The sequence below is a fragment of the Podarcis muralis genome, chromosome 6 (assembly GCF_964188315.1).
Source record: "Podarcis muralis chromosome 6, rPodMur119.hap1.1, whole genome shotgun sequence".
Lineage (NCBI taxonomy): Eukaryota > Metazoa > Chordata > Lepidosauria > Squamata > Lacertidae > Podarcis > Podarcis muralis.
The window spans coordinates 36,899,485-36,912,884 of NC_135660.1; the positions used below are offsets into that span (position 1 = coordinate 36,899,485).

General features: G+C 43.6%; 1 protein-coding gene across 7 annotated transcripts in view; it reads left to right on the forward strand.

The window, feature by feature from the left end:
- Positions 1 to 13,400, forward strand: part of EPHB1 (EPH receptor B1) — a 324,932-nt gene that overhangs the window by 241,486 nt on the left and 70,046 nt on the right. For all 7 annotated transcript variants that reach the window (XR_013393169.1, XR_013393166.1, XR_013393167.1 and 4 more), the window contains exon 5: positions 3,586 to 3,921. Coding sequence is in view for 3 of the 7 variants with exons in the window: in XM_028730892.2 (XP_028586725.2) it covers positions 3,586 to 3,921 (336 nt within the window). In the remaining 4 variants the exon portion in view is untranslated. The remainder of the gene's footprint in view (positions 1 to 3,585; positions 3,922 to 13,400) is intronic.

The window sequence follows — 13,400 nt, forward strand, 5'->3', positions numbered from 1 at the left end:
ATAATTTTTATTATCAGCTCCATCCTCCCTAACCATTTCCACCCTGCCAAAATGATTTCCTTAGGAAATCATTCAGCTACTACTATTCCATAAATTAGTTTTTGATTGGACAGATTAATGCAAAACCCCATTTTTATTTTGCGCATGCATTGCACTTGTTGTGCAGTGAATCGTGAGGTCTGCATTTTCTCATTTGTGCAAACAAGTCATTCACGTGAACGTCTTTTCACCCAGAGTCATAATATACTGCACAAGTGAACTGAGAAGGATGTAGCCAAAGCTACCATTCTCCTCACACCACAAACTTCCACTCACACCACAGCTTTCCCTCTCCTCTCCTCTCCTCTCCTCTCCTCTCCTCTCCAGCTACCCATGGACCCTCCCAAACTGCCCCAGAGAGTAGGGGACCCTCCAGAACAGATTTTTGGGGCACACAAAGAGAGAAGTCCAACTGCATGAGTGGATGGATCAAAAGCATTCGCACAGAAGCAAATGCCACATTGGCAGGAAAAAGTGATATCACAGGATTCTGTGCAATTTCTGGGGGATGATTTTTTCCAAGTGAATTAAAATATTATAGAAATATTGGTGGTGTTGAGCTTTGAGTTTGAAAATAAATATGGATGTTGCAATAATGTGTAACACTCATAGATGTAATCATGACAACCATGAAACTTCCTTGTCCAGGGCTTGCCCAAAGCATGAATTGTTAGAACTCCAACATTAAGTTCCAGTTTTTGTTATGAAAATTTTTGTAGCAAGTCTGCCCAAGTCTGAATTCAGTTCTCTGGTTTAGAAAATAGTAGCACTGATCAGACTGAATAATTACAGTGTTTGTTTAATAGAGCTTGGCCCATTATGCTGTTTGCTTTGCCTGCAGCATGGCCACAGTGTTGACTCATTTTATTTGTCATTCCTTACAGCCCAGAGAGTTTTCTCTGTGGCACAACTGCCTGATCAGCATTCCCCTGTTATATATGTGTGTCTTTGATTACTCTTTCCACACTGTATTTGTTCTTATTGAATCTCCATTAATTGATTCCAGCTCCATTTCCTCAACGTATAAAAACAGAGTTGCACTTAATTCCCCCGCCCCTGCAAAGCCACCATTCTCCTTCTCAGAATGGTGCTGCCTGCAGTTTTGATATACGTACTCTGAACTGTGGCGTCCAAGTTGCTAATAAATAATAACTGCATAAAGAGCAGACACAGAAGGAGACCCTTGTAGGACCCCACTAAATACCCATCCTTTCAGCCTGACATATTGAACCATTAATAACTGCTCTTTGCTTCTGACATTTTCGGCTAGTCTGTCTGTTTTTATATCATGTGTGCTTTTCTGAGCCCTAACTATATCTTTCAAGGAATTCTTAAAATAAAATACTGTGTCACCTCTGTTTTCCCACCCCCCCAAATGTGAGTGTTCAATAGCATGTGGTTGTGTGTAGATTTCCAGATGTATAAACGTGTAGCTTGAATTCTCATTGCAACTTAGTGGTACTATCAACTCAGCTTCAATGAGGATGGGTTGATGTTGCAATGGAAGTAGACCAGATTTTTTCGGTTCACAAAATGTCAGGACCAAGATTTGGAAATGGGGGTGGAGGGAAGCAGTGCTTGGAAATGTCAGAAAATAAAGGCTGCCTTGTATTACTCTGCTAGATGGTTGGCGTGGGCAAAGAGTGGACATTATACCAGCCGAGGCCCCGTTGTGAATTGCCTGCACCAAATCTTTCAATACCTGTCACTGATTTGCTCCTCATAGTCTTATAGCAGCTTCTCCCACATTGAAATGAGGAACAGTGCATGGTAAATAAGGAACAAACAACCAGAGACACCTTATTTGCAGGGATACAATATGTGTTTCTGGTTTGTGTTGTCTGAGTGGAGCACTAGGCATTTATAAAGACTATAGAAGGAGACGTGGGTTTCACCCACTCACCGACCAACAGCCATTCCACAGCTCCATTTTCTTTATCCTTTTGTCCCGTTCTTACCAACTGATCCAGTGACAGATCTTGCTGCTCTTAGCCTTCTCACATTTTGGAGCATGCCACTGTTGGTCTTTTGGTATAGCTTCAGCTCCAGTATGTGACTGGGAGCAGAGTTGGGGAAGGAGAAAACTCTTGAACTCTAAGTACACACTCTCCTTTCTCTCTTTAGAAAGGGTATTGTGACTATTTTCTATCCAGTTTCTTGAATATTTGCTGCCAGGGTAACTTATGTGGCTCATGAGCCTCATCCTGGCCAGCCCTGTGTGTATATATAAAGCAGGATTTATATGGGTGAAGTCAGCAATATTTGGGGACTCAAGAGATCTCAGCTGGAAGCTGGTTGTCAGATGGACCATTAAAACAAATCAAGGACCTCATAGAGCTGAGAGGACTGTGCTGTGTGACTTGATAGCCTCTGGCAACTATGGCCAAGTCCAACAGCCCATAAACCTTTAGTGAACTGGTGGGACTCATAATACTAAGGAGGGAAAGTGTGACAGCTTTAAAAATAGAGCCACATGTAAGATTCCTTTTACAGAGCAGGACAGCTGAGTGCTATAATTTGGTAGAAATACTGTGGAAGGGACAAAAGGCCATCTATCTTAACCCCAGCAGCAATTTAAATAATAGAGACTAAAGCATAACCTAGGGACGTGGGTGGCGCTGTGGGTTAAACCTCAGCACCTAGGACTTGCCGATCGCATGGTTGGCGGTTCGAATCCCCACAGCGGGGTGCGCTCCCGTTGCTCGGTCCCAGCTCCTGCCAACCTAGGAGTTCGAAAGCACCCCCAGGTGCAAGTAGATAAATAGGGACCACTTACTAGCGGGAAGGTAAACGGTGTTTCCGTGTGCGGCTCTGGCTCGCCAGAGCAGCTTCGTCACGCTGGCCATGTGACCCGGAAGTGTCTGCGGACAGCGCTGGCTCCCGGCCTCTTGAGTGAGATGATCGCACAACCCTAGAGTCTGTCAAGACTGGCCCATACGGGCAGGTGTACCTTTACCTTTACCTTAAAGCATAACCTAAGCAGAGAAGAGAAGATGAAGGTGTCTGAAGAGCAAACAAGAATTAACCAAGAAGGGACACAACTTTCCCACTACTCTGTCCACTCCACACATTAGCCTAACCAAGCAGGGAGAAACTTCCAAATGTGTTAGTCTGGTATCTGAGCCAAAAGAGGGATCATTACTAAGTAATCTGACTGAAGGGATATTGTTCTACATGTAAAGTAATCAGGGAGGTTCTGTGGGAGCCCAACATGCCAATCGGAGGATTTGGGGGTGGAGGAGAGAGAGATTTGGTAAGGTTTATTGAATTCATGTATCATTTCCCACAACAAAGAGTCCTAAAGTGATTAACAAGTTCATGCCATGTTGTGGGGGAGATGTTCAAGATCATTAGGAGTGGGGTGGAGAGCCTTCTTGGTCTAAGGGTCCTCAACGAAAGCACCACAATGGAAAATCATGAGGCATGCATTCATCCAGCTCTGGTGAGTCCGAATTCACTAATCTCTACATCTCAGCAAAAGTATATATTGTACCATGATCAGGCATTTAGTTGCATAGCCTTTATCTGCAAATTGCTTTTTAACAGGTGTTCCTTCCGGGCCTCGCAACGTGATCTCTATTGTCAATGAAACGTCAATTATACTAGAGTGGCACCCACCCCGGGAGACGGGAGGTCGTGATGATGTGACCTACAACATTGTCTGCAAGAAGTGTCGGTCGGACCGCCGTAGCTGCTCCCGCTGTGATGACAATGTGGAGTTTGTGCCAAGGCAGCTGGGCCTCACGGAAACCCGGGTCTTTATCAGCAACCTGTGGGCCCATACGCCATATACCTTCGAGATCCAGGCTGTCAATGGAGTTTCCAACAAAAGCCCATTCCCACCGCAGCATGTCTCCGTGAACATCACCACCAACCAAGCTGGTAAGTGCCACAACAGCAGCTCAGAGACCTCATGTCTGGTTTTCTTGATATGCGCAGAGAAGAAAATCTAGATTGCTTTCAGATACTGCATTTCCTCTGCCATCGTTGATTTGACATTGTTCAAGTTTTGCAGCCGGGTTCCATAAATATATGTTGCTTTTGCCACTTGCCCTTCTCCACCCTTTTTAAATGGTTCTGGGTCATACCTGCAGCCAGGGTTTCTTGCAACTGGATAAAACAATGGCATAGCTGTTACTGTTTGAGAGCATAGTGCCATTCAGTACTCCCCAACTCCATTGCTACCATCTGGTGTGCTTACTAACGATGGTTGGTGCATGGCGGGAGGTGGCAGAAGCACTGGTGGCACCACCATCAGGGCCTCCCGTGCTGTCTAAGTCACTCTCACAGTCACATTACTCTCTGTGTTCACAACCACAAAGGAAGTACCAATTGTTGGAAGAATCCCATCTTCCCAAATGGCATGATACTGCAATTTGAGTGGCGGTGTCATGATTCCGACAGTGGGAGCACTACCTCGAGGGAAGTTGTAATCGGGATCCACTTTTTAGCCGAGTAACGACTGTGCAGATGGTGCACCAAACCAGTGTTTCCCAACCGGGGGGCCATATGGCCCCATGGGGGGGGGGCAGGATATTCCAAAGGGGCTGCAGGTGAAAATCACATAAATGGGGGGGGCACAGCACGAGGCTAGGGGGCCACAGAGGGAAGTGGCAGATGGATCTCCCTTGGGAGGTTCAGGACTCTCCTTCCTTGGAGCTTTATAAGCAGAGGTTGGATGGCCATCTGTCATGGATGCTTTAGCTGAGTTTCCTACATAGCAGGGGGTTGGACTAGACCAGCGGTTCTCAACCTGTGGGTCCCCAGATGTTGTTGGACTACAACTCCCATCATCCCTGACAACTGGTCATGCTGGCTAGGAATGATGGGAGTTGTAGTCCAACAGCATCTGGGGACCCACAGGTTGAGAAACACCGCACTAGACAGATGACCCGTGGGGTCCCTTCCAGCTCCATGATTCTATGTTTTTCTGCTTCAACAATATTTCATTATGTTCCGATCATTTTATGAATTGTATTCTGTATAAATTATAAAAATGGTAAACAAAACATGTTCTATTTACAAAGAGAAGAAAACATTTAAATAGCTACCTTTCTACTGGTAGGACGGGGACGACGACATAGGCGTAGCCAGGATTTTTGTTAGGGGGGCAGGCTTTTGCTGGGGGGACAGAGACTCAGATATGTATTGATTTGTTACTTATTGGGAGGCATCTGCCCCCCTGCCCCCCTTGGCTATGCCTAGGGGGGGGCACAGGAAGGAAACAAGGTCAGAAGGAGACCACAGTTGGAAAATTTGGGAAATATTGCACTAAGCAACAACAGCAACGATACATAGAAAGGTGCTTAATTGTCTTTGGAGTTTATCTCTTTAGACATTAATCCCCCCCCCCCCACGCAGAGTCGTGTTTAGTTACCAGGAACAAATCCTAGAGAAAAATATTACTGAATGTGACCTGTATTGGAAGGAAAGGGGGGCACAAATAGGGGAAGTGGAGTAGTTAGCCAGATGGTGGTGGATCTGTGAAGGGTGTGAGCACGTGTGCCTGTGTTCTCTATGTGAGGTTAAGAAGAAGGGTGGGGAGGGGACAGCAACCAGGTGGTGACCCTGGCCTAAAGCTTAATGAAGGGAAGAATTGACAGTAGAAGGCAACAATAGATGACAATCTGTTTGGTTTCGTTACAGAAAGGGAATGGTAATTTCTGCTTTGTATGAAACACGTAAAATGGAAAGTCTTTGTTAACTCCACCCCGCTGGGAGAGTTCACAACAGAAACCTGGCGTAAATATTTTAGCGTCACATCTCCGGGGAATAAGAACTCTGTCAGGTTGTCATGTTAGGTTTGTGCCTGGATGTCGTTTCTATCTCTAATCAAGTCCAATCCAACCGACTACTTGTATCTATACTCTTTTGTCTGTTATGTCTGCTTGCTGCTCCTCTCTCCCTCCATTTTGACATGTGCCCACCTGCCCATCTGCTCTTCTGCCCATCTGTGGCTGCCTCTCCTTGGACAGCGAGGGGCCTCAAGGTGGCCTCGGCAAGAGCAGGTCAAACACTCCTTTGGTCTATTGTCTCAGTTTTGATTCCCCAGAGCTCCATTCAACTCTACTCAGCCCATCCTCCTCCTCCTGCAAATTTCTCTTGCTTTATTATTCTGTTAGGTGTTGTTTCCTATGCTCCTTTTTTGTCCTGCCTGTCAGTCACTCTATTCCCCATCTGTGTATCCACTCATCTCTCCTTTCCTATTTCTGCCAGAAAGCCATGATTATTAAGAGTTGATATATTTGCATTGTATTCAGACATGCTCTGTAATTATCCAACTGAAGCGCATTTGCTTTCAGTGCATTATGGATGCGAACAATATTTGAAAGACCACAAACATAAAATAAATATTTGGCAGTTAGATGCAAGGTGTTAGCATTCAGCACTTGTTTAAGCAGGTTGAAATGGGGTGCCAAGCACTAGAGGCATTTAAAGGGAGGTTAATGGGAATGCACAGGCAGAATAGATTGTGCAGATTTGGCACTGACTCAGTCATTGATGCTTAACAATTTAGTTTTGCTGGCCTCTCTTTTTTTGTGCCGCCGCTGACCTAAAAATGCAATATATTTCTAACTGCAAGAGTTACTGCCTAAGCAGACAATAACGGGGAAAGTGTGTTATTATAGGCAGCTGTATCTCCATACACCAACTTTGAATGGGAGTGTGCATTCAGAATCTACATGGGGCTTTATTAAAATCACGCATGAATGAGTGGGGGGGGGGGGAGCAGACTCCAAGTAATGACAAATGATGGAGAAATTTGCATACTCCAAGTTCACAAAAAATAGTATTTATGTCAATTCTCTTCTCTTTAATTAGTCTAATTAAGCATTTCTTAACAGAAACAAACTTGGATGCCTTTCTCAGGTTCATAAGAACCAATCAGTACCCTTTTCTTAACCATCTGTCTGCCCATTCACCCATACATCCATCTCCACACTACTTTTCTTTTCATCTCTCTGTAACAGCTATCTCCCCATCTGTCCATCTAGCCATCCAAATAACCCTCCACCCCAATGAGTTCCTATTTAATTCCTTGTATCTTTAAGGCTCCCTTTTGTTAATGTGCAGAGCCTGGGTGCCTCTTTACGTGGTCCTGAGAACTTTTGTAAGGCTCGCAGTTTTGCCCACTTGCCTGCCTGAAAGATTATTGCTGTGGGAAACGTTGCTAACTGACCCTATTCCCAGAGCGTTTCAGGCTGCAAAATATAAATACGTACAGCACACTGAATTTCGTGTGTGAGCAAGTTGTAATTGCAGGTCTAGACTCATGGTGTGTGCTTTAGGTTGGCTGGCTCTCGCTATAGGTCTGCTTGCTTTGAAGACTGCTTTCTCTCATATCCAGCAGACATCCAAGTTAAGAAAGAAGGTCTTTTTCCACTTCTTCTAAAATTTTGCAATACAGTGGTACTTCAGGTTAAGAACGTAACTCGTTCTGGAGGTCCGTTCTTAACCTGAAACTGTTCTTAACCTGAGGTACCACTTTAGCTAATGGGGCCTCCCGCTGCCGCCGCGCTGCTGCTGTGCGATTTCTGTTCTCATCCTGAAGCAAAATTCTTAACCCGAGGTACTATTTCTGGGTTAGCGGAGTCTGTAACCTGAAGCATCTGTAACCTGAAGCGGCTGCAACCCGAGGTACCACTGTATTGACTTGAGCCAGTAAACATTTGCTACATCTTCCTATTTCAGATAAGCCCAGTTTTGTTATTTTGCTGAAAGATTCCCCCACAACCACCACATTTCTAACACATTCGACTCATGGGGTAGAATTTTCCCCAAATGCTCAGTGCTTACCCAATTTTACCTAGTTGCAGTTATTTGTATTTATTATAGAGCCACTTTTAAAGAACAAAAATCTACTTCATAGCCTATTGTCCCTCTAGCAAAAAGAGGGCAGGATTATTTCAGTTTTTAAGTTTCTTGCATGCATTCACTGGCACTTGCTGAACCCCCCCCCCTTCCCCAGTGCCTCTGAGTCGTCATACCTATGAGGCCCTTGGTGAATTGGCTGGTTTGCAGCATGCATAAGCTGATGGCAGGGGATGAAAGTGTCAAACTGGATTGTTCAATTTCCTTTTGAGCAGGAGAGAAACCTGTGAGGCAGGTTAAGGAAATGTAAACCTTTTAACCTTTAGTATTTTTCTGTTAAACCACACAGTCTCACATGCATCATAGTCACAGAGGTCACACACATAACTGCTAACACATCACTTCACATAGTTATATGTACTCAAACTCACATACATGAAAACAAAATCAAATAGTTCTGCTCATTCTATAAGCACCCCAACTACAGTATACGATGGGACTTAGAAGCTTCTCCTGTAATTTTTGGTGCTGCACTCCATAGTACTATTTCAGGCTCTGGAAAGGGCACAATCATCAAACATCTACAAGGTATAGTTACTATATGAAGTGTGGAGTATAATAAGATTATCCTGGCATTTCCAGGATACATACACACACAAAAATGTGTGGATGCAATTTATACTACTTTGCCTTTCATTGAGAAGAAAATCTGTCCTTATAGCTTGATGGCATTAATTTATTGGCCAAGCTGACCACTTCAAAAGCTAGAATTTAAAATGCTATCCCTCCATGTATTGAATTGCCAAGTTGGCTGCTCACTTGTGAAAAAGACTCCTAACTCTTCTTTGACCATTTTCACATATTGCTGTTCTGAAGCACAAAACGTAGAGATGGAATTGACAAAAGAATCGTGCCTTAGCTAGACACACCTGTCTGTTCCCCTCAAGACCAGTCAACCAGTATATAGTCACAAGATATCACTTCACCTGCTGGATGTGAGAAGGTTTAATTTCACATAGGGAAACTTTCAAAACAGGTTTGTAATAAGAGAAAGGAAGGCGCTTTCCCCATAAATAGCACAAGGTGCCAGTGTGCGTGTTAAATATCACAATATTAGCCCAAACCCCTGTGATAAAAATACCTCATTTGTTAAGGAAGGTGTCAGCAACATCGGATACCAAGTGTGTCCCATGCTGCAGTAGGGGTCCCCTCACCAGTCTCTGGAGACTCCTTGTCCTGCAGCTGCAAACCCAGGAACCAGTACTATCTGCTGTTAGAAAGGTTTTTTATTTTAAAAAGAAAATTCAGAAAGATTATCGTTTCTCAAAGTGGCCAGTAACCTTTGTAAAAGTAAAATGGAGTCAAAACACACTAGTCATCTGGGGCTTGAGCACTATTCTGAGCCAGTCGTTCCCAGTGGAATTAAGAGGGGGCTAATCAGATGAGTGATCTTTCATAGGCCGTATAGTCATTTGTTTCATTTTTTTATTTCCTGCTACTGTACCTTCCTATCTCTATCCCATTTTGTTTACTTTGCTCATTTGGTAGTCAAAAGAATATAATCCTAGTGGGAAATGTCTAAACTGGTAATCTTTGTTTCCTGAGTTCTAAGTTTATCTTACTATTAAATATGTGGATCTCATTCTTCTTTACAGGAGATATTAATTATATTTTGCTGGTAACACCAGATGCCTGGGCTGATCTTTACATAAAATATTAAGAAGGTCTGGAAGCCTTCCAGGAGATGTTCAGGATAAAGACTTGCACGAGGGTCAATAAAGTTTGCTATATCCATTATGCCAACTTTGCTGAACTACAGAAATAAATCATAGAAAAAGTTCAGCTTGGCACACACACCATTTCAGGCTTTCCATGGGATCTGGCTGCCCCTGTGATAACAGGATGCTAGACTAGATAGGTGTACTTGGTGTGATCCAGCAGACTTCTTAAATTTTTATGATCTCAACCTTGTTCTGGGAGCAAAGATAAACACACTGGTAGAGCTGTGCTGAAGGCATTTGGTGTGCTGAGGCCAAGGGTGATTCTCAGTGAGGACTACAAGGCAGTCTGAACTCTGTGCCTTTGAATGCACCAAATCTTAGGTGTAGAATCAGGCTGTTAAAGCTGGCAAGCCACTAAACAATTATTGTGTTTTTAAGAGGTTTGCATTGTGAGTCACTTTGAGTTCATCTGGTGAGGGGAAAGTGGGATATAAGCTTTCAAAGTAAATAATAAAAGCATAATTGGTGTTTCTATCATCGATGAAATTGATATTTATTCAGGTGAAAACTAATCCAAGTGTGATTCATTCTACATAAGATGCCCTTGCGTTTATGCAAACCGAGTTCTTTATAGAAATGTAGGGTAATTTATCAGAGCTTCCAAGAACATATGATCAACTTCCAGTTTGCAAGATTCCTCACATGCACCCCAGTGCTAACAGGGTGAGAAATCTCTTTCTCAAGATTCCTCTTTTGAACTTCCATCTGTGTGGTTTTGTAAAGACGTTTCCGCTTCAGATTAATTCTTTCCCTTTGTGCAATGATGCTGGGCAATCCATCTGAATGAGCAACGATGAGGAGGCCTCACTACTACCGCCCGCCCACCTGCACACCAATTTGATGCCGATCATCTTTGCAGCATTATCCATGTTAAACAGGCAGGAGCACCAAGGGGGGTTTGTGAATGTGGCAATTAACAAAACAGCAATCAAGCTAAGTGTTTAATTTCAGAAAATTATCTTCTTCTCTGAGCGGATGTGGAGAGATAAAAAAATAAAAAATAAAAAACCCAGGATTAAATGTGCTGTGTAAACAAAGGCAATGCTGGACTGTCAACATCACCCACTGGAAAGAATAAGCAGCACCTCACTAAGTGAATTCCTGAACACTCACCCGAAGCAGGAAGCATAAAAATAAGAGCTGAGCACACACATCCACTCAAACCCTGTTCTGAAATGATTCGTCATTTTTCAGTCCTTTCCTCTCTTTCAATTTTGAGGAGGGGTGTTGGGGGTTTATTGGGGGGGGGGAATGGAGTGGATGTCCGTCAAAATAAATTGGAGTCTCTGCCTGTGGATGGCAGGCAAAGCCAAGCCAAATATAGCAAGGAAGACTAGGCATGTTGATGAACTAGAGAAAGATGCGAGAAAAAGGGAGATGCTGCCACCAAAGAAGCCCCAAGGGGTCCTTGGTAGGAGATGGATTACATCACCAGCATCAAACAGGGATGAGAAAGAAATTTGGTTCACTTTGCACTTTAATGAAGGGAAATGCAGCTGCCCTACCAACATCTGCACTTTTCCGAATTTTGGAACACAGTTCTTAAACAACAAAAAATGGGCGTGTTAGGGGAAAGTGTGCATTAGAGTGCTTATATTAGTGTGGGACACAGGTGGGTGTGGGACGCGGGTGGGTGTGGGACACGGGTGGCGCTGTGGGTAAAAGCCTCAGCGCCTAGGGCTTGCCGATCGAAAGATCGGCGGTTCGAATCCCCGCGGCGGGGTGCGCTCCTGTTGTTCTGTCCCAGCGCCTGCCAACCTAGCAATTCGAAAGCACCCCCGGGTGCAAGTAGATAAATAGGGACCACTTACTAGCGGGAAGGTAAACGGCATTTCCGTGTGTGGCTCTGGCTCACCAGATGCAGCTTGTCACACTGGCCACGTGACCCGGAAGTGTCTCCGGACAGCGCTGGCCCCCGGCCTATAGAGTGAGATGGGCGCACAACCCTAGAGTCTGTCAAGACTAGCCCATACGGGCAGGGGTACCTTTACCTTTACCTTATTAGTGAAAAGAATACACAAAAATGCATCATGTTGGGGGAAAGTGGCATACAAAAATGTTTATGTTGGGGGAAATTCACACTAAAATTCTGATAAATATTTGTGAGGACTTTTAATAATTTTAAAATAAAAAATTCACAAAGAGATGCAGAAATGTGGCAAGCTGTGCTTAAGATTGGAAATATATATATTTATATATGAAACCCCCACTTTCAGGGGTGCAGCATTTGTACCCCCACATACAAGACAGTGGAGACAAGGATCAATTTAGGTAGCTGGCAGAAAAGTGGGAAGAATGTTAAAACTGTTTCACCTCCTCTGAAATATTTTGGTAGCATTATTCTCCCCTAGCCCTCTGAAATCCATTTCCTCATTTGAGTGCCAGTTTAATCACACCAAAACAATTAATTTTTTGGGTGGGGGATCTGCCTTCAGGTGTTTCATTACAACCATAAGCTAATCTGAAGAATGTTTTCTGTGGTTTGTAATAGATTGTTTGTAATAGATTTGTATGTGTCACATACTGGCAATTCCAATGTGATGTGTTGTGTGCAGATCAGCCTTCCACAAGCTGGTGCCCTTCAGATATTTTGAACTACAACATCATCCCCAGCTAATGGGAGATGTAGTCCAGTACAACTGGAAGGCACCAATGTGGGGCAGGTTGGTCTACACTCTGAAGTTAGATGTAACTTGATGTGACATGGGAGATCAGTGTTTGCTGTTTTTAAGAAAGCCTTAAATACCAGCTGTGGGAGGATGATTAATAGTAATAAAAACATGTGTTGTTTCCTGCCTGTGGCTCCCCAAAGTGGCTTCTAAGCAATAAAAGACAAAACAAATTAAAATATATCAATGCTATTTGCAGTGTAATATTGTAATGTATGACATCATATTAATGCAATGTGCAACATCAGATTGCTGTGTAAATGAATGGCTGAGGCATTCATATCCTTGCTCATTCAGAGGGATTGGCCATTCTCATGGCAACTGTTCTCCCACTCCAAGCTTGGGGAAAAGGTACAGATGCCACCAGATGCATTTATTACTACATGGAGAAATAGCAGGTTGAATGGTATTCTAACTGGGGAAATGACTCAGGGAGGAAGGGATAACTCCTACACTCACCCTACCCTGCTCTTTCCCCAATACCATGGTCTTGATCTGATTTCCACCCACCCCACTAGAGCTGGTTGGATTGTTTGTAAACCACCAGAGATCCCAGTCACAGATCTCTCATGTCCCATCCTTGGACCAAGGAGATCTGGGTTCAGTTGACCATGAAGCTCCCTGAATATAATGAGAGTTTGAAAAGATAGTGGCTTGACTGAGCTCATTTGCCTATGGAGCTGGCTCTCTTCTCTTTCGTCCCTCTGTTATCTCTGATTAAAAAGATTTTGCAACTTCTTCCAAAAGCTGTGAACAGAGATAAAAACATCTATGCTCCACCTCTCCATATGCTCAAGGCTGGTTTCAATAATATTTTTTTTTAATAGTTTTACAAAGCCTAACACATTTTGGCAACAGAGAAATCTAGACCATTAACACCCCCCAGCAATTATGATGCTCTATAAATACCACCAGCAGCTACCTCAAATATGAGGCAAAGTGTAACACCTGCCTTACAGGAGTGAAGATTTGACATAAAGAAAAACGGCAAAGAGAAACTGGTCCTAAGATAGGAACATTTGTGATGCTATTGTTTCTAGTTTTAACAGAGTAGTAGTAGGAAAACAAAATTGACCATGTCAGTCTTAAGGAGATTGCA